The sequence below is a fragment of the Saccoglossus kowalevskii genome, chromosome 2, assembly GCF_978046115.1.
Source record: "Saccoglossus kowalevskii chromosome 2, keSacKowa6.1, whole genome shotgun sequence".
Taxonomy (NCBI): Eukaryota; Metazoa; Hemichordata; class Enteropneusta; family Harrimaniidae; genus Saccoglossus; species Saccoglossus kowalevskii.
This window is the reverse complement of record NC_140642.1, coordinates 7,640,071-7,658,398: the sequence shown is the minus strand read 5'-3', so window position 1 is coordinate 7,658,398 and position 18,328 is coordinate 7,640,071. Positions and strand designations below refer to the sequence as shown.

Sequence of the window (18,328 nt, the reverse complement as noted above, 5' to 3'; positions counted from 1 at the left end):
ACAAACTTATTAAACTTCAAATTGATTGGAATGTTCGCAAGTAAAAAAAAATATGTAAGACCGTACATCAAATTATCTGTTTCGAAAACAACTACTAGTATTATGTTACATTTACCACAAATTGTCAATAGAGGGCGCATGTCAAAAAAAAAAGAAAACTTGCACAAGATTTCTTCAATGCACATTTGCACTATTTTATGTGTATATTTATGTGATTATACGCAATGTCATTTTCCATTGTTCATTTAATTTATGCAATAGTCAAGATATATTCAGGCCTACAATATTTATTTAATTGTTTTTAATATTATTCATCACACAATTATTTTAAGACCAATCTTTTCCTTCAGTGTGTCTTCGAACTTTGTGAAATCATGATTTTTATCATTCATAAAAAAAAAAAAGTATTAAAAAGCCTAAATTGCCTTTTTGTTTGCACATAGTTGGCTCTGATCTTAAAGGGGAACTAAATAGAGCCTATTTTTGTGTTTGTATTTATCAAGTTATGTATATTGATTATAAATTTGAAAAAAAAATGAAAAAAAAATGATTATCTTCAGAGTTATGATTTAAATATGAGAAACCATAAACCTGCGAAGGACTTCCGCTTGGGCCATCTTGCCATCAAAAACCGCCCTCATGAGGTATAAACAGGTAAGGTAACAAAGTATGATGACGAAATAGTATCTGGGCTAATCTGCACTGGCTCGGAAGGTTGTAAATGATTAGCTAGTTTGAATTTGCATAACAATACTGACAATGAACGTGCATTCAACGCCACAAGTTTTTTGTTTTTTTAGCCAATCAGAATTCATCTTCCCAGCCAGTGCAGATCAGCCGTAGTATCTGATTAAATATAAGCAACTTAGGGAGCCATAGTTGGCTGGACTGGTGAATTGACTTCTAGTAAAAATATATCTGAAAGTCACATGGTTCAAGGTTTGATTAGGAATAGTGTCTTGCCATAGCAAATTATACACAAATGTGCAAAGGAATTTTATAGGTATTCAAAGAAAAATGGCAACACAAATCATAGAACTTTTAATAGATCTTACCAAATTAATAAACCCACAACGTAATTCAAACATGTATAAAACAAATTTTAGATATATAGAAAACTACAAATGTATTTAAAATACATTTCAAATGTGATTAATGAAGGTGAGAAATGTCCCCCACCCACCAATACTATCCACAAAAACATATTTCAGAAATATTAATTTAAACCATGTTTTCGAAGTCGTGGTTAAAAAAATCTTTCAAATACATCAATTTTATCTTTACAGTGGCCCCTATTTTGAAGTGCATAATGAGTAATGTTTTGTGATACATGTAGTTTGAAGGTTTGAACTAAACATCAGAGTTTACCATAATACTTTAACAGGGAACTATACCAAAATGCTCAGTAGAATGGTGTACTGCTGTTTTCAGTGCACTGTCGGCGTTTGTCTCTTCAATGCAAAATCTTCCAAAATTATTTTGTTGCAGAGTCCATACTGTCAGCAATCCAGTTTGCTATGAATTTCCCTGTGAATACAGCTATGTAACGCAAGAAATGTACACAATAACTTACTTTATGGCCAGACTATGCTGATGGTGATATTTACACGACACAGGAATCCGTATTGTGAAAGCAGAATCTTATTGACAATTCAATTAAGTTATAGGTGCATTAAGATTTACTGAACATTTAACCCTGTGTTTATAGATTTTTAGATTGCATAAAATAAAATTAAAACAAGTAATGACAATGCACATTCCCTGTGTTGCTTTTACCTGTAGTCAATCTCAGTGTTCAGTACAAATAACACGTAGATATACACGTCTCCCACAGGGGACTCAATGAGTCATTTGTATGTCAATTTCAATGCAGTGAGACTGGAAGTTCATAGATTAACAATTTGTGGTGAGACTAGTATGCATGGGTACCATAACAAAAACCAAATGATTGTCAACCCTGTTCATCTGCAGGAAACAGTTACGAACATGGTTAAAAAACTGTGATTTCAGGATTTTAAACAAAATGGCAGTCAATTCATCAAATCTGTTTAAGTCACAACAAAACTGTATAACTTATGAGTATAGTATTTGTATTCAAACTATCATCTGAATCAGGCAATATATTAGTGAGGAATCGGTATGGACATGAATAAAAAATCATAATGGACACTAGTTGACTAGTTTAGCGTCTTAAAAAAATATGACATGCACCTATTACCCAATATGCTTGAAACCCATATTAATAGTTCTCGATTTCAGACTTGGTCCAAAACAATATTTATTAAATATATTTTAAGGGTAATTTATAGAAAACTAAATCTGTAAAAATTTATTGATCACACAGTCTAATACAAGCCATGCATGACAAAGTCCTCGTTAGTCAAATTTAAGATGTATAGTTTTGTTCATAGCAATATATTTGGAACAAAAACATGCGGTCCTACTATGTACGCAGGACTACCTAGATCCATGATACGATACAATATAACACAACAATGAGAAACATGCTTTTTTTCACATGAGGTAAATAATTTCCGCGTAACTACGGGAGTCTCGCCACACTTGCACAAACTTTTCCTGTCCTTGTCCTTCGACAATGTCGGCACATTCGTAGGACTGTCACCCCCATGGATCGAATGGTATTGTCCTATTGTTAAACGCTAACCAAAATTAGTAAACAACATGGCGGACTCGACTCGCCGGAATGCCCGGGCGTCGATCATAAAAAGTGTGGATAGCTGCTCGAATTCGCCACTCCGGTTCAAATTTTGAGCATAAACAAATATTATACAGTACAAGGATTGCTGCCGCTGCCCCGCGCGTTAGGTATTCCCCCCTGTTCGCCTCCGCGCGTGTCCGGGCGTTAAATAGTAGGACCCAAAACATGTGCTAAGTATGGATCCAGAAGCTGATGCTTGATTATGAAGATTTTTTAACATTAAACTGATTGACATCTGATCATGAAACGAGTACTTGTCCTTATTAGAAAATAACAGCATTAATTAAAACAATGCAGGCCTCAACATGATGTATAACGAATATGTAAAATTTGAACATTATCAGTCAAAGCATGTCAGAGATATGGCTCTAGGCACATCCATTAAAACAAAATGGCCACCAGTCGGCCATTTTAAATAGGATCTGAAAAATAAAATGATGTGCATCAAGGTCCCCTAAAGTCCAACGTATGTACCATGTTTGAACAAAATCCATCAGTAAACAGCCCAGAAATGCTTGATTTTGATGAATTTTTAGCACAAAATTGACCACTAATTGGCCATCTTGAATCAGACTGTGAAACAAATTGATTTGCATATGTACCGTACAATATTATGTATGATGTAGGTGTGAAGTTTGAATGTGATTGGTCCAGGTCCAGTCCAGACGCACAGACACACAGATGCAAAATGGTCAATCATACCAGTCTCTCTATTGCTATTTTACTTGAAAATGAAAGTGAGAAAAAAAACATAGTCTCTAATTTGTGGAAGGATCACACATGCCATTTTCCTATAAATGAAAGTTTCAATTGCTGCTCGTAAAAGTCGTCTCAGTTCCACTCTCGGTTGCTGTGAACATGAACACTGAGAGTACCCGTTTCAATCAAAAACACAATTGCAAATTGCCTATTGTCTGTTTTGAATTTAAAAAATTGTGCCTGTTGCCAGTTAATTAACATTAACACAAAAAGTCATATGACATGCTGTAGTTTTTATTTGTGATAATGGTAATACTTATACCAATGATGATAAAACAAACATTTCAGATCACACAGTCACAGAAAATTCCTTCTAGCAGATTTTATAACAAGCTTATGAAAAAATGATGAAGGTAAATCAACTGTTCATAATGGAGCTCCAGTGATTATTGAATATACAGTTTGTTACTATATTTCCACTTTTAGCTGATAAATCCTGTTTTTAGGCAGCTGTATAATATAAATCAACACCAAGCATATTTACATCACCTTTATTATTTATATTTTTTAAATACATAGAAGGCAAGTTTTGATGTGTTTTATTTAATATGAGCTGCTTTTCATTCAATGAAACATTATTCACATAAAAACTGACTTGTGGTTGTTGTTTTAACAATGGTCCATACCAGTAATGATGGTCATTGTTCACATACTTTGCTAAATTATTTTGTTAGAGTCCCCAAACTAGTTTTCAAAACCAAAATGGCCACCAAAGAAGGGTTATGCTATGAGAAAGTCATATTGTTTTTAAGGAAACAGAACATGACAATCTTTGTTTAAAATGTTTGCGCAGAATTCTTGCTCTCATTTATAAGAAGCATACACTGTGTCACCAACACAGACTGTCCCCTGTACATCAATAGCCATATTTATTCCAAATAATGGCTGTTCCTTATAAACATATTTCTCAGGACAATCTTCATCACACTTACGATAACTATAAAAGAAAAAATATATATTCAAGGTTGATATATACATGTTTGCATGATTGATATTAGGTTGATGAGTGGGTGTCATCTGGGGGTATGTGAGGTTAACATGGGTGGTTGTGGTGGGTATGTGAGGTTTAAATGGGTGATTGACACCTGAGGTCATAGCAGGTTGGTGTCACCTGAGGTTAGAGTGGGTTATAGTGGATGAGGTCAGCTGTGGGTATACGAGATTATAGTGGGTGGGGTCACCTGTGGTTATACAAGGTTATAGTGGGTGGGGTCACCTGTGGGTATATGAGGTTATAGTGGGTGGGTCAGCTGCGGTTATACAAGCAAATAGTGGGTGGGGTCAGCTGTTGGTATATTAGGTTATAGTGGGTGGGGTCAGCTGTTGGTATATGAGGTTATAGTGGGTGGGGTCAGCTGGGGGTAAATGAGGTTATAGTGGGTGGGGTCACCTGTGGGTATATGAGGTTATAGTGGGTGGGTCAGCTGCGGTTATACAAGCAAATAGTGGGTGGGGTCAGCTGTTGGTATATTAGGTTATAGTGGGTGGGGTCAGCTGTTGGTATATGAGGTTATAGTGGGTGGGGTCAGCTGGGGGTAAATGAGGTTATAGTGGGTGGGGTCAGCTGGGGGTAAATGAGGTTATAGTGGGCGAGTGTCACCTGTGGTTATACAAGGTTGTAGTGGGTGGGGTCAGCTGTTGGTAGATGAGGTTGTAGTAGGTGGGGTCAGCTGTGGGTATATGAGGTTATAGTGGGTGGGGTCAGCTGTGGGTATATGAGGTTATAGTGGGTGGGGTCAGCTGTTGGTATATGAGGTTATAATGGGTTGGTGTCACCTGTGGTTATACAAGCTTACAGTGGGTGGGGTCATCTGTTGGTATATGAGATTATAGTGGGGGAGTGTCACCTGTGGTTATACAAGGTTATAGTGGGTGGGGTCAGCTGTTGGTATATGAGATTATAGTGGGTGAGTGTCACCTGTGGTTATACAAAGTTATAGTGGGTGGGGTCAGCTGTGGGTATATGAGATTATAGTGGGTGAGTGTCACCTGTGGTAATACAAGGTTATAGTGGGTGGGGTCAGCTATTGGTATATGAGGTTATAGTGGCTAGGATCAACTGTGGGTATATGAGGTTATAATAGGTTAGTGTCACCTGTGGTTATATATTGTTATAAAAGCACCTACTATTGGTAACATCTGACCGGAGAAAAACAACCCAATTGATTGTTACAGTGAGTGTAATGTAATAATATTATGAATGTTTTTCCCGATAAGCAGTGCACACAATATTCACAACAGTACAATACTATTTTTGTTTATATAAAAACTACTGTTTGAACTCAACAGTTATTTGCGCACACATTACCTGAAGCTAGCATAGTATTCCCATCCAGATTGGAAAGAACCCACCCATGAAATAAATTTGCAAGAAAGTCCCATCCATTATTACCAAGTATGGTATAGAATATCTTATTTGACACGAAATCACATAGTGAATAGATAAATTATGGTAAACATCATAGCACATTCACGCTAGTTCAAATTCATTGTTAAATAGACCTGTCATTGCCACATGTAACACTTTATATCAACACAGCAAAATATAGTACATGACTATGGCAGGGAGAGGAAAGGGACACATACTGTAGTTTTTTCTTTGAAACCAAAGTTGCAAGTATAGAAACTGAGTATAACCAGAAACTCAGACCATATGGCGACAGTTTTAAAATGAAAACTTTTGAAAACATCACGTTGTGCGGATTACATTACATTGCATACCTTTGAAGGGTTTCCAATGGCTCAGAGTTGTGCATAATACCTGTTTCTGGGTCAACTTTGGTTATCTTACACCTGAAACACAAAAATCAAGAAACAAGTCATGTCCCAGTTAGTTAAACAAGCAAGTATCTTAAATAAGCAACCTTAAACAGGCTACCATTGTGGTAGCCAAGTTGAGAATAAATTGTTCACACAAATAATGTACATCTCAAATATCAAATTAGGTTGGTAGAGTTAAAGAAGAATTCAAATTATCATTTTTACCAAAATGACAACAATATTCGTTAAAGTTATTTTCATGAAATAAACAAATCTGACAAAGATCCACCCAAAGTATCAGAGCAAATTGAGCTGGTAGTTTTCAAGAAGAATTCAAAAATGCAATTGTTGACAGACGATGGATGATGACTATGATGACAGCAGAGCTAACAAAACTGAAAGCAGTCAGCCATTTTGAATCAGCACATGAAACAAATTACATGAGAGTAAAGAAAATAAATTCAGGTTTCTATTTCTGCTTTTTTTTTATGTCATGTAGCTGTAAATTTTGATTGAGATTATCCATTTACATTTGGCCATTTTGAATCCAATCTGAATAAAAATTCTGGTCATGTTAAGTATATAATCTTTATTGTGTGTACCAAAATGGACAATAGCTGTTCATGCATAACCAAGATCTTGGTATGGAATGGCAGAAATATTTGATTATAATAAATTTTAACATTAAAATGGCTGCCAATTGGCCATCTTGAATCTATTTGTCAAACAAATATATGTGCATTTGTGCGACATGATGTACATAATGTACATGTTTGAATGTGATTTGTCAAAGCATTCTAAGATGTGGCTTCGAAACAGATTTTGTTAAAAAAAATCCCATCTGAAAAACTTACATCAAGTTCTCATTATGTCCAATGTATATAGTCAAGATACACAACCGATGTACGTATGGATACACGATGGTCAATCCATAAGACAATCTAACAAGGAAATGCAAGTTGGGTGGGTGGCAAAAATCTAAAAGATTCACTTAAAATGTATTTATTACCTTTGACAGAATTTAACAAATCTTAATGTTGCATTTCCTAATTTCAAATATTTGAATTTGTCCTGTAAGGTAAATAAAAAATTAACTGATTATTATAACTCTCATAAACATATAATGACAATTTCAATGTAGTCGCTCTTACAGGTTGAAACACGAATAATAGTGAAATGTCTTATAAAATATGAATTATATATTTGGTTAAAAATTAACAAAGAAATCATAGGAAGATACATGAGAATGTGTAAAATATCACTCCAAAGATTTAATACCAATAAAAGATTATTCAGTTTTGAATTACACTTCTGTATTTCAGTTCATTGTAGCAGGTCATATGAAATTCTTGCTACTATCGTCTCATGCAAACCGTTCTTCACTCCTTCAAAAATTCACATATTTTGTGTCAGTACAACACAGTATTGTGATTGGTTAATAATAGACTTGACTTATTTGCTCAAAGGATGTTATTGCAAGTCAAATCATGTAGAAAAATATCATAGAGAAAATTGTCTGAGTGCTAAGTCTGACATGTGCAGTAGTAACGAAAGTGTTTGTTTGTTTGTTTGTTTGAGATGAACTAATAAACAGCTACTGTGAAATACTTTCTTGCTATTTCGCTGAAGGAATGATTCAGTAAAAAATATCCAGCAAATATACTTTTTTTTCCTATATTTTACATTCAACTCGTCAAAAATCAGTGAAAATAAATTCCATACAAAACACCCAAAACGTCTTTTCAGCAAAAATTGATTCCATCTAAAATAAAGTATTTCACAGTATGCGATTTTATCACATCTGTTGTGACTCATCTCAACATCATTGATTTGTTTTTTAATAAAAGACAGATTTCATCACCTCTTCAAATGGCTCCATTCCTGATAAGACAAAGTTTGGTCGAAAATGCTTAGCAGTCACGCTAGTTTCAAGTTTCCCATTTAAGTCATCCAGCGAGCTTTGACTGATCACCATATAAGGAGTACTGTCCATATACGGAATCTACAGTAAAAAAGGGGATGATAACAGGAAGTGAGTAGAAACAGTACCCAGCAGATTCTGTCATGAGATGAACAGATCTGAATGGTATCCAAGCAACATATGAACCAAATATGAATATTATTTTTCAAGAAGAAGTACGTTTTTTAAGCAATGTTGATTTATGATGTTGACGATGGACAGTTAATCATAATCTGACTGCTGACAGAAATACAAAGAAATTGTAGATGAAATTCATATCAATTTTTCAAAATCATAGGCACAAATATTGCTCTGCAATTGAATTGGTATCATATCAAAATACCAAATAAAAATTAAATAACTTCCATGGATTTGCATAAAAATCTAATCAAACATAACATAAAGTTCATCTAGTTGGAACTATTTAGTATCAAATTTATCGATATATTGAAAGCAATTAGGTTTCCAATAGTACTTGATTAAGTGTGACAAGTACAAGATTTATTTAGATATTGACATACCAGACCAAAAAAATGTGGGTATTTTGGATTCAATCACATACTGGAGCTTAGCTTAGCTTAACTAAAACCAATGGTTTACTGACTAAAGTGGTCACTTTGCTAGCTATCAAAAGGTGTATGACTTTTCATAAATAAAAAAATGTACCAATGTATACTGGGACATCATAATTTAATCTTAATCCATGTAGATATGAAATGTGTGTGTTCATTTTTCTTTACAACTTCTGCAAATCTTCAATAATGATTTCAGCCAATCCCATATGAAAATCTGAGCTTTTTAATCTTTTCATCACAAATTCACAAAATAGTCCTGTATATAGTCTGCACTTTCCTTCAGAAGATTAGGACAATATTAGACAATAATGAAAAATGTCTCAGAATGTTGTTTGTTGGCTTTAAAATTAGTGTTCATTTCCAGAAATATTGAAGAACATAAGAGAAAGTGAGGTGGTGAATAGCTTAAGGATTATTCTATATTTAGGGTTTTAAAGTATTGCAATTACATTGGAAGCAATCTAATCAGTGAATAAGTAAATGCAAATTAACTTACAATATCACCTTCTTCACCAAGTGTTCCCAATAAAGGATCTTCAGCAAAAAGCCTTGGTGATAAGTTCTCCAAATAAATAAGCTTAAAATTGGGTTTATCTAAAAATGAACTTAGCCATACTTCAGCCACTTCTCCACAATATCTGCCTTTACACTCTGTTCTATGAACTCTGTAAAGACACCAATTTAAAACAGTTCTTTGTTGAGAACAATATTAAAGTGTTTGTTAATGTCAGCAATACTGAATAATTCGTCATTCTAGTGACAAGAATATGTTCAATAAAAATGGGTTCTTCATTATTACTGGCAACATTATGGGATACTTTATTTAGTTTATTTAAAGATGAAAATAGATCCTGTTGATAGGACTTCAATATAGAAACCACCTCTGCACTATTGGTATATGTATATATATGTATGTACGTGTGCATGCAGAGCAATTATAACAACAATTAATGAAATAAAATATTTGTCACCTCGTTGTGATAACTTCTTGTTCATTTTTTGGAATTTCGTTCATATTTATTGGTATTTTCAAAGTAGGCATGCCAGGTGCATCCAACTGAAGGTACTTCTCATCATCAGATAAGGCGGTTTTAATAAGCACCATCCTTGGCTCTTGACGAGCAGTTATAAATACATTATCTGCATTAACCACCATCCAGTGCCTGAAGAAATAATTAAAATAAATTCCCAGCAGACAAACTAATTACACATTGCAGCCACGTAATGATTGCAGCACACAGTTGTAGTACAATTATTTTTTCTCAGGAAACAGCTAATCTAGAGAGATTTTAATGACACCACAAACTGTGTGTAAATAATTACAATGAACATAAATATCTAACTGTATATTTAGAACTTGCTGAAAAAATGAATTTCACGTTCAAATTCAGTCATATATTTTAATACACATTATTTCAAATTTCCAGTGATATTTATAGTTAAAAAAAATACTTTAAAGAAACACTGCCATCATAACTGTGCATGTACGTATTTTACTATTTGGTAATTGTTCTTCTGGTATCTGGTTGGTCATTACATACATTGCATACACTACAGGCTATAAAATGTTCAGAATGTAAACGTTGCTCATTAAAGTGCCTGTGAAATGGCTGCTATTTTCACGCCTAAAATTATCCATTGATACATAAATATTATTAATTTTTATGTTTCTAAGCATAAATAATTGTTTTTAAGTGAAAAAATGTGTTTTTAACTCAGTCTACAGAAACTTTATTTTTGTGTATTTTAAAACGAGGCTCCTCATTAGCTTCTCATTTGCATACAGAAATTCCCCTTGTGACGTCAGAAGGGGAAGTTGCTGGGCAGCTTGCATTGCCGATACGTGTAAATAAGGCAAATTTCTTGTGCTGTTTTCTAGTCTTTGACTAAATTGCCACTTATGTACTTGTTCGTCGAGGAAGAATGGACCATAATGAACACATAGTATCAAATTTTGTTGCATGGGGTTGAGTTAGATGCGAAATATGCCCGTTCTAGTGTAGCTGGTCACCGTGATCGTCACCGACACCGGCACACGTTTGTACACTGTCGCTGAACAAAATAGAATTTGACGTCGGAATTATCTCGTTATTTAGCAGGTTACTAGGCACGTCACTACACTGTTTTATTTCATCGATCGTCCGAGTAAAACTTTCAAAATTAAAATAAATGAGAACATATTTTGACAATCTAAAAATTAGACTATTATAATAGTGGTCACTATAAAATAATTAAAAAAACGACAAATCACAGTTACTAAATAAATGACAGCCGCGTGGAAATAAATTGACATTTTGTTGAAATAGGCGAACGCGTCGGGTTACGACGAGGGCAAGCGCGTTAAAAGCGGCGTTTAATTGGATAACAAAAATAATCGAGATCGACACACATACAGATAAATTCAGAATGGATTCGAGTTTATAGCGTGATCCATGGCGTGATGGTCATAATTATAACATCATATTAAAACTTTATTTGGTGGAAACACATCTACAAGCATGGAGGTAAAAAAAAAAGAACAGAGGTATGAATTCGAGATTCAACACCAATCATCAAACAATTCAGAAACTTTTAGCCTTCGAAAATGAAAACAATTAGCAGTGTGTAAGGGCTGTGTCATTTCCTGTTTGTCCGACGCTTCGTTTTTGTGTCACTGTCAAAATTATTGCTACCTTTTACTTAACAGGGACTAAATGGTCTCTATAAAACGATAATCACGATTGCAAACAAAGTCAACTCATTTGAAACACTTGCCGGATGTCTCTATCTCTTCTGAAATCCGCCTTGGTGATCATGGGCTGGTCCGAAATCTATTTCTTTCAAAAGTGTTCCGCCAGGTTTACGTTGTTGGCGTTTCTCTTTAAACCTATTTATTTTTTTTCATGGACGAGGACAGTTTTTTCCAAAAAAAAAAAAAAGAATCTGAGGTTAAGTGGCTTTCGTTCACTGATGTCGCACTTTCTGATCGATTAGAAACGTGTGAATACATACACTATGACTATATGTTTCACTGCAACTGCCCACAACACAAAATCTAAAAAACTCTCTCTCAAAAAAAATAAAGTAGACAAAAAAAGAAAAAGAAAAAACGCCGACCGAAAAATGTATATCGTTTAAAAGTATACTGAATGACCAGTGTTATTACGGCTCAGGGGTATGATTTCCTCTCACATTTTGTCATTTGGTGGTGCACTTTCGGGGTCAAATTTCTTGGTAATAAAAAAAGATATCAAAAATTCAAATAGTAACTTTGTGCCCACACTCAAGCCGAGTAGAATGAGCTATGTCTAAAGTGTTTTATCCTAAATTTGTAGGAGGAGATACATTTGGCGCGAAGCTATTCGAAAATCAGTTTTTTGGCTGTTGCTATGGCAACGGTGGGAACTGTGGAAATCACACACACAGACACACACACACAAAAGTGATTTTAAGGTAATCCTAGCGGAGTGGATCGCCAATATGTTATTTAGAGTACCAACAAATTCCTACTTTCATTCTGATTAGAATTAAAACACACCACGAATATTCACTTTTGAGATTTTTGGTATGTGTTGATTCTTGGATATTTCAGCTTCATTTAGTAATTTAAACTTCCCAGATTGTGTAAAATCGGAGAGTTTCTCGATTTCGATATTGAAACCGCCTTGGCCACTTAGGTACATACTCTGCAACTTGAACATGAACCTAAAAAAGTTAGGTAATCAAATTCACAGAAAGTTGTCAATCCCTAAAATTGCTAAATCACCAGATGTGAACTTTATCAGGATTCCCGTATGAAGTTACACATCATTCTAGCAAGGAAAAATATTGATTACTGTTGTGCAGGTTATATAATAAAATATGAAATAATTAATATTTTGTTTTTGTTAATATTTTTATTTATTAAAATATGTACACATTATATCTAATTGGGGTGGGTATTGCCAAGCAAGTTTATAAAATTATAAACAAATATTTTCGTAAATAACACTGACTGCGAAATACACCTTTGGGAAGTATTACTGATGGAATATTTTATATTGCAATTTCTTTCAATTTGAATTACCGGTAGTTGTATTGCAATGCATTAGTAATAATGTAAATATATATATACATTCCTTCATTTTATTGTTGAGACTGAGTTTTACAGTTTGTTACGTACTACAATTTATCTATATTGGAAAACAGTTATGGGGATTATTAATTTCAATAAACAATATTCAACTATCCTTTGCAACACCAATAAGATCATAATGGTAATGTTTATTGGTCTTTGAAACTAGAGACATTATCAGAGCATGGGTCTTATTTTGGAACTCCTGCCAGGATGGTATTCCCAGAATAGCACCAGTTATTAAAGAAACATAAAACATTAATTCTCAACAAGGATGAAAGGACCAGTTACTGAGACAAAGCCCTACTCCCCGTGAAACTCATTAGATACGAAATCCACTTACCGCGAAAGCCACTCACCGGGAAGCTACTAGTAGACATATTAAAAATTAATTAGCCTTCCAAACATGAAGCTTGGCAACAAATATTTGTCTAATATTTGAGATATAAACACGAAAACAATGTGATTCACATGAACCAAATTTCAATTCTCAGTACCTCAAATACAAAACGCATGCATCTTTGGAACGTTTTCTCCGTGTTTCGCGCATTGCATCATGGGGAAATGTTGACATAGTCTACATTCGCATAACTGAAGCGAAGAACTGATTGATGTTCTTCTGAGTGTGTTTGATCAGGTATCAATTTGTAAGAAGTTGTCCAAAATATGTTGAAATATTTGAGTACTGTAGAATACTTAATTATTGCTATTTTCTCTGAAAGAATATTTCAGTGAAAATAAAATCCAGTGAATAAACTGTTGTTCGTATATTTTACATTCAACTCGTCAAAAATCAGTGAAAGTAAATTCCACGCAAAACACCCAAAAAGCATATTCAGCGAAAATTAGTTCCAGCTAAAATAAAGTATTTTACAGTAAATGCAAATATCAATCTTATTATAACTTAGATAGAGTCGCCCCCCCCCATTTTAGTCACTGAAAAACGTGAAATAAACATAATCTCACCATAGTATTATTGTAAAATCTGTATTAAAAACCGCGGCTTCTATAAAAATGGTACTATGCAAAGTAGAGGATGCGGCTTCTATTAAAGCATCTACACATATGAGAAATTGTGAATGTTTGGTTCTCAATTATTCAAAAAGAATGGGTGTGACCAGAGGTACATTACTTGGGGTTTGTAACTACGGTGACATGATACCAAGATCCCGTCACAATCTCGCTCTCGCATAAGCGTTCCAACTCAGAAAAAATGCAAATGCGCATGCCCGAGGTAACTAGGATACTGGGATGTCCAGGTGGATCAAAATAGCTGCCCACGATATGACGGATTACGAGAACTATATTTTCTGTACATTTTCAATGTATTACATTTTTCACTATGATGGTGACAAGAAAAGTTTATTTTTTTCATTACAAACCTTGAACATTGATATGCGTCATGTCAGAAGGTCGTAGCCTCAGTCTCGCTATCTACGAGAAGAGACTTGAATGGGATCTTGACATGATGTCACCATACAGTACTATGCGAGTTGCAAACCCCAAGTAATGTACCTCTGGTGTGACTTATATTAATAATAATAATAATAATTTTATGAGATGTAAAACAAAAACAGAAATAATACTTCACACAACTAAATACATATAATTATAGAACGAGGAACATAAGCTAATGTTATTGTTTAGGACAATGCAAAACTGAGGTACAGTTCACTACACCAAAATGTGGCTTCTAATACAGATTTCACGGTATTAGACATAATAAAAGTCGTATATCAATTTAACAGATTTTAAGTGGACAGAAAATTAAATGGAAATGATCTTAACTTGGTCCCATAACTGAATCAACACAGGGAAAAAAGAATGCTGAATAAAAAAAAATATATTTTCCTGGAAAAATAACAGTTTAAATGAGTAAATATAACATTACTGGTATGTTTTGAGGTTTAATATAATGGCCAACCAGTATTCTCTAAATTTTGATGAGTTGATGTGTTTCAGTGATGTGTAAAAATATACAACATAAATTTAGAGTTTGTATTGTAGAACACAAAAAGAGTTTTATCCGACATCGATCTTTTGACGTCGTCCATTAAAACACACCAATATTATCCACCAAGGTATGTGCATTGTCCTATGACATCTATGTACCAAGTATCATTGTACCAGTAATGTGATGATATCAGTGGAATAGCTGAAACTTGACTAATCATTATGCAAATTAGGTGATTAATAAAACACAAATTTTTATTTAGATGCCAGCTGACTGTGATGTCCCTCTAGATAACCATAGACCTAGCCCTGCGTACAGTGCTGTGTGTACGGGGACGCGTTCGGTTGATAGATGTCCCCACCACGATTTCGATCCAACTCGCACCAAAACCAACTCGCACCATACCAACTCGCACCAATGCTAACTCGCACCAATGCCAACTCGCACCAAACCAACTCGCACCACGATCGTATTTCTAAGCATTTGTGTGGTTCGCTTTGTCCCTTTGTTGCTAGGGACGTTTCTTGGATAATAAAAAATTACCTAAAGTAGGGTCTGCTTAGTTAATCAGCGGCAACCGGTACAACCGTCTATGAGTGAGAGGCGAAGGTACCGGCGACTGACTAACCATGCCGACCCTACTGTAGGTCATTTTTAAACTCAAAGAAAACGGACTGGCGATTTCCGGTAAAGAACTGCATTTATATCGAATTAATCACGATCAAAAGTGAAACTGACTGAAACCCAACAAGAAGTCCGCCATCGGGACGCTGATGGAGTGCGTGGTGGCGGGGGTCGACGACAGACAATGGAAGACTACTGTAGTACATTCAAAAACTAGTAACATGTTTATTCAATGTATGTGTCTTAACGGGCGAAATAATATACGATAGAAATTACATAACATCGGAGTTCTTGAAATTATTAATGGCGAAATAATATACGATAGAAATTACATAACATCGGAGTTCTTGAAATTATTAACGGCGAAATAATATACGATAGAAATTACATAACATCGGAGTTCTTGAAATTATTAACGGCGAAATAATATACGATAGAAATTACATAACATCGGAGTTCTTGAAATTATTAACGGCGAAATAATATGTCGGTATTTGAAACTGCAATTTTGGTAATGCGCCACTTACACAAGGATTACGTAATTTTAGCATTTATATAGCGATAGCCCCGAGTACAGTCCTGTAGGTTGGCCTCCTTCCGCTGTTCATTCGGTTCCCACAGTCCTGAAAAGTCGCATAGACCGAGGATTCGACACCCGCCTACAAATTTATGGTGTTCTGCAGTTTTCAACACAAATACCTTTTTTTGAACCTACAATACTGGAACTAGTTTTACGCCAAGAACAAGATGGCGGCGTATGTTTTCGGTTGACATTGGAAATTGTCGATTTTATCGACCCTGGTGGGAAATCTTATGTAATTTTGCTTCCAGTTAAGGTATTTAGAATAGTTAAATCTTAAATCGCCCAATACATTAGTGGTTTGGTTTGGTTTGGTTTATTATTATTGGTTTGGTGCGAGTTGGCATTGGTGCGAGTTAGCATTGGTGCGAGTTGGTCTGGTGCGAGTTGGTTTTGGTGCGAGTTGACCTGTGACCCCCCACCACAGCCCTGCGTACCTCCATAGACAAAATCCGGGAGCGCACCGTAATTGGTGCGCAAGTTAAAAATAAGTAGTTTCCAGCCGAAATCGGTTGAAATGACGATAGTTATCCGTAACAACCATTATAAAGTTATCTGAAACTGAAATGTCTTTTAAAAAACGACTAGTAAAGACGGACAAATTGTAAACGCGTAGGTACCGGAGGAATTATCCACCAAACGCCGCCATTTTTAATTTCATTCACGCGAGAAAATGCGTTTGTTTTTAGGGCAAAGTAGCCGATTTCATCCACAATTGGACTCCGAACTGGGAGTTCTGGATATATCTGGTAATCGATCATCATTTTTGGTACCTGGGCATATTATTTCATTAAAAAAGTTATATTTTTCAAAGTCCCGGACTTTGTCTATGGAAGTTCGCAGGGCTGTGGTGGGGACATCTATCAACCGAACGCGTCCCCGTACACACAGCACTGTACGCAGGGCTACCATAGACCCTCCAGTCTATGAGATAACTAACGCCCAGTGAACGCTTATCACGGGTTCGGGTTATCATTAAGCTAAATTGACCCAGCCTAACCTAACCTTGGACCCAACCCATAAAAACATATTTGAACAAATAATATACTGTAAAATGACTAATTTTCACTGGGTTTAAATTTCACTGATTTACCATTTCAGGCATATTCAGTGGGTTTTAAATTCACGGTTTTATCATTTAGATAATGTGTTCTATGCTAAATTATACATATTCACTGGGTTTTAATTTAGCGCATTTTCCAGTCAGTGAAATAAGCTAAATTAAAACCCAGTGAATAATTAACCCTTTTACAGTACCTATCTTTCAGTGGTCCACTTCTCAACCCCATTTTGGTGCAACGTCCACTCGACAATTCTATACCCCTACAAGATTTAACTGGATGCAGGAACATGGCCGATACTTTGCCCACTGCGACCATCTCCCCATGTCGAGCCTTTCTTCTTGATCTATACCATAATATACTACCACCGACAGCAGCTACAGCGAGCCCTCCCACTATTAATTGCTTACTGGATAACGACGACATTTCGAGTAACATTGCTAAACGTGACTCGGAGCGAACTTTGAGATGAGTGAACTCTGTGAATGAAGCTAGCAGACAATAGTGGTGATACCAAACTAGCAGACACTAATGCGCAAAGCCTATTAATATATAGTTATGATTTTAATGTTTAATTTTAATTCTTGGCAGTAGTAGTAGTATTGTACTGTAATGTACAAGTATTTTATGATTCTTTTTGTGTTTGTTTGTAATATTATTTAGCTTTATTTAGCATTCTGGGATATAGTCAATTTCAAATGTATTTTGTTTAATTAGTTTAACTTTACTGTATTTTATTTGATCTGGATACGGCCATAGAACAACTCACTGTATATTATTATTATAACAAGTCACTTCGCGATGAGCATCTTTTGCGGTCAGTAATATATATTTAAAAACATTTTTGTTTACTATTGGCGATCCGCTCCACTAGGATTGCCCTTAAAATCAATTTTGTGTGTCTCTGTGTGTGATTTCCAGTGTTTTCACGTAATAATTCTTCTGTGATTTTTTTGGCTTGGCATATTCCCCTCAAACTTGGTAGGCAGATCACAGATCATCACACTATCATCCTAGTTATTAGGTAAAATCTTAAAAAAAAAATTAGGCTTCCGTTGCCATAGTAACAGCCAAAAATTGTTATTTTTTTTGGATATTTTTTATCACCGAGAAATTTGACTCTTCTGTGATTAACAGCCAAAAAAATGTTTGTATACCTTCTCACCCTACAATTCTAGGATTAAGTAGCTCATTCTACTCAGCTTGAGTGTGCATAAATTTACTGGTTGTTTTATGTCTATTT

The 18,328-nt window shown here is 35.0% G+C and overlaps 1 protein-coding gene across 1 annotated transcript; it reads right to left on the bottom strand.

Annotated features, from left to right (window-relative positions):
• Positions 1–3,691: 3,691 nt before the first annotated feature.
• LOC100375677 (mitochondrial amidoxime-reducing component 1-like) lies at positions 3,692–17,566 on the bottom strand. The gene is made up of 7 exons (XM_002735726.4): positions 17,282–17,566; positions 9,745–9,936; positions 9,270–9,438; positions 8,100–8,240; positions 7,248–7,309; positions 6,200–6,271; positions 3,692–4,415 (listed from the first exon to the last, which is right to left on the bottom strand). The coding sequence occupies exons 1-7, from the start codon at positions 17,521–17,523 to the stop codon at positions 4,283–4,285; spliced, it is 1,011 nt and encodes a 336-aa protein (XP_002735772.1). The 5' UTR covers positions 17,524–17,566; the 3' UTR covers positions 3,692–4,282.
• Positions 17,567–18,328: the final 762 nt, after the last annotated feature.

What these genes read in the sequence shown, in the direction of transcription:
- LOC100375677 (XM_002735726.4), bottom strand. Translation starts at nt 17,523, where the DNA reads ATGTTACTCGAAATGTCGTCGTTATCCAGTAAGCAATTAATAGTGGGA. An exon ending in TTGGTGAAGAAGGTGATATT is followed by an intron (nt 8,241 to 9,269) that starts GTAAGTTAATTT and finishes TTTTTACTGTAG; the next exon opens with ATTCCGTATATGGACAGTAC. An exon ending in TTTGTTAAATTCTGTCAAAG is followed by an intron (nt 6,272 to 7,247) that starts GTAATAAATACA and finishes TTTGTGTTTCAG; the next exon opens with GTGTAAGATAACCAAAGTTG.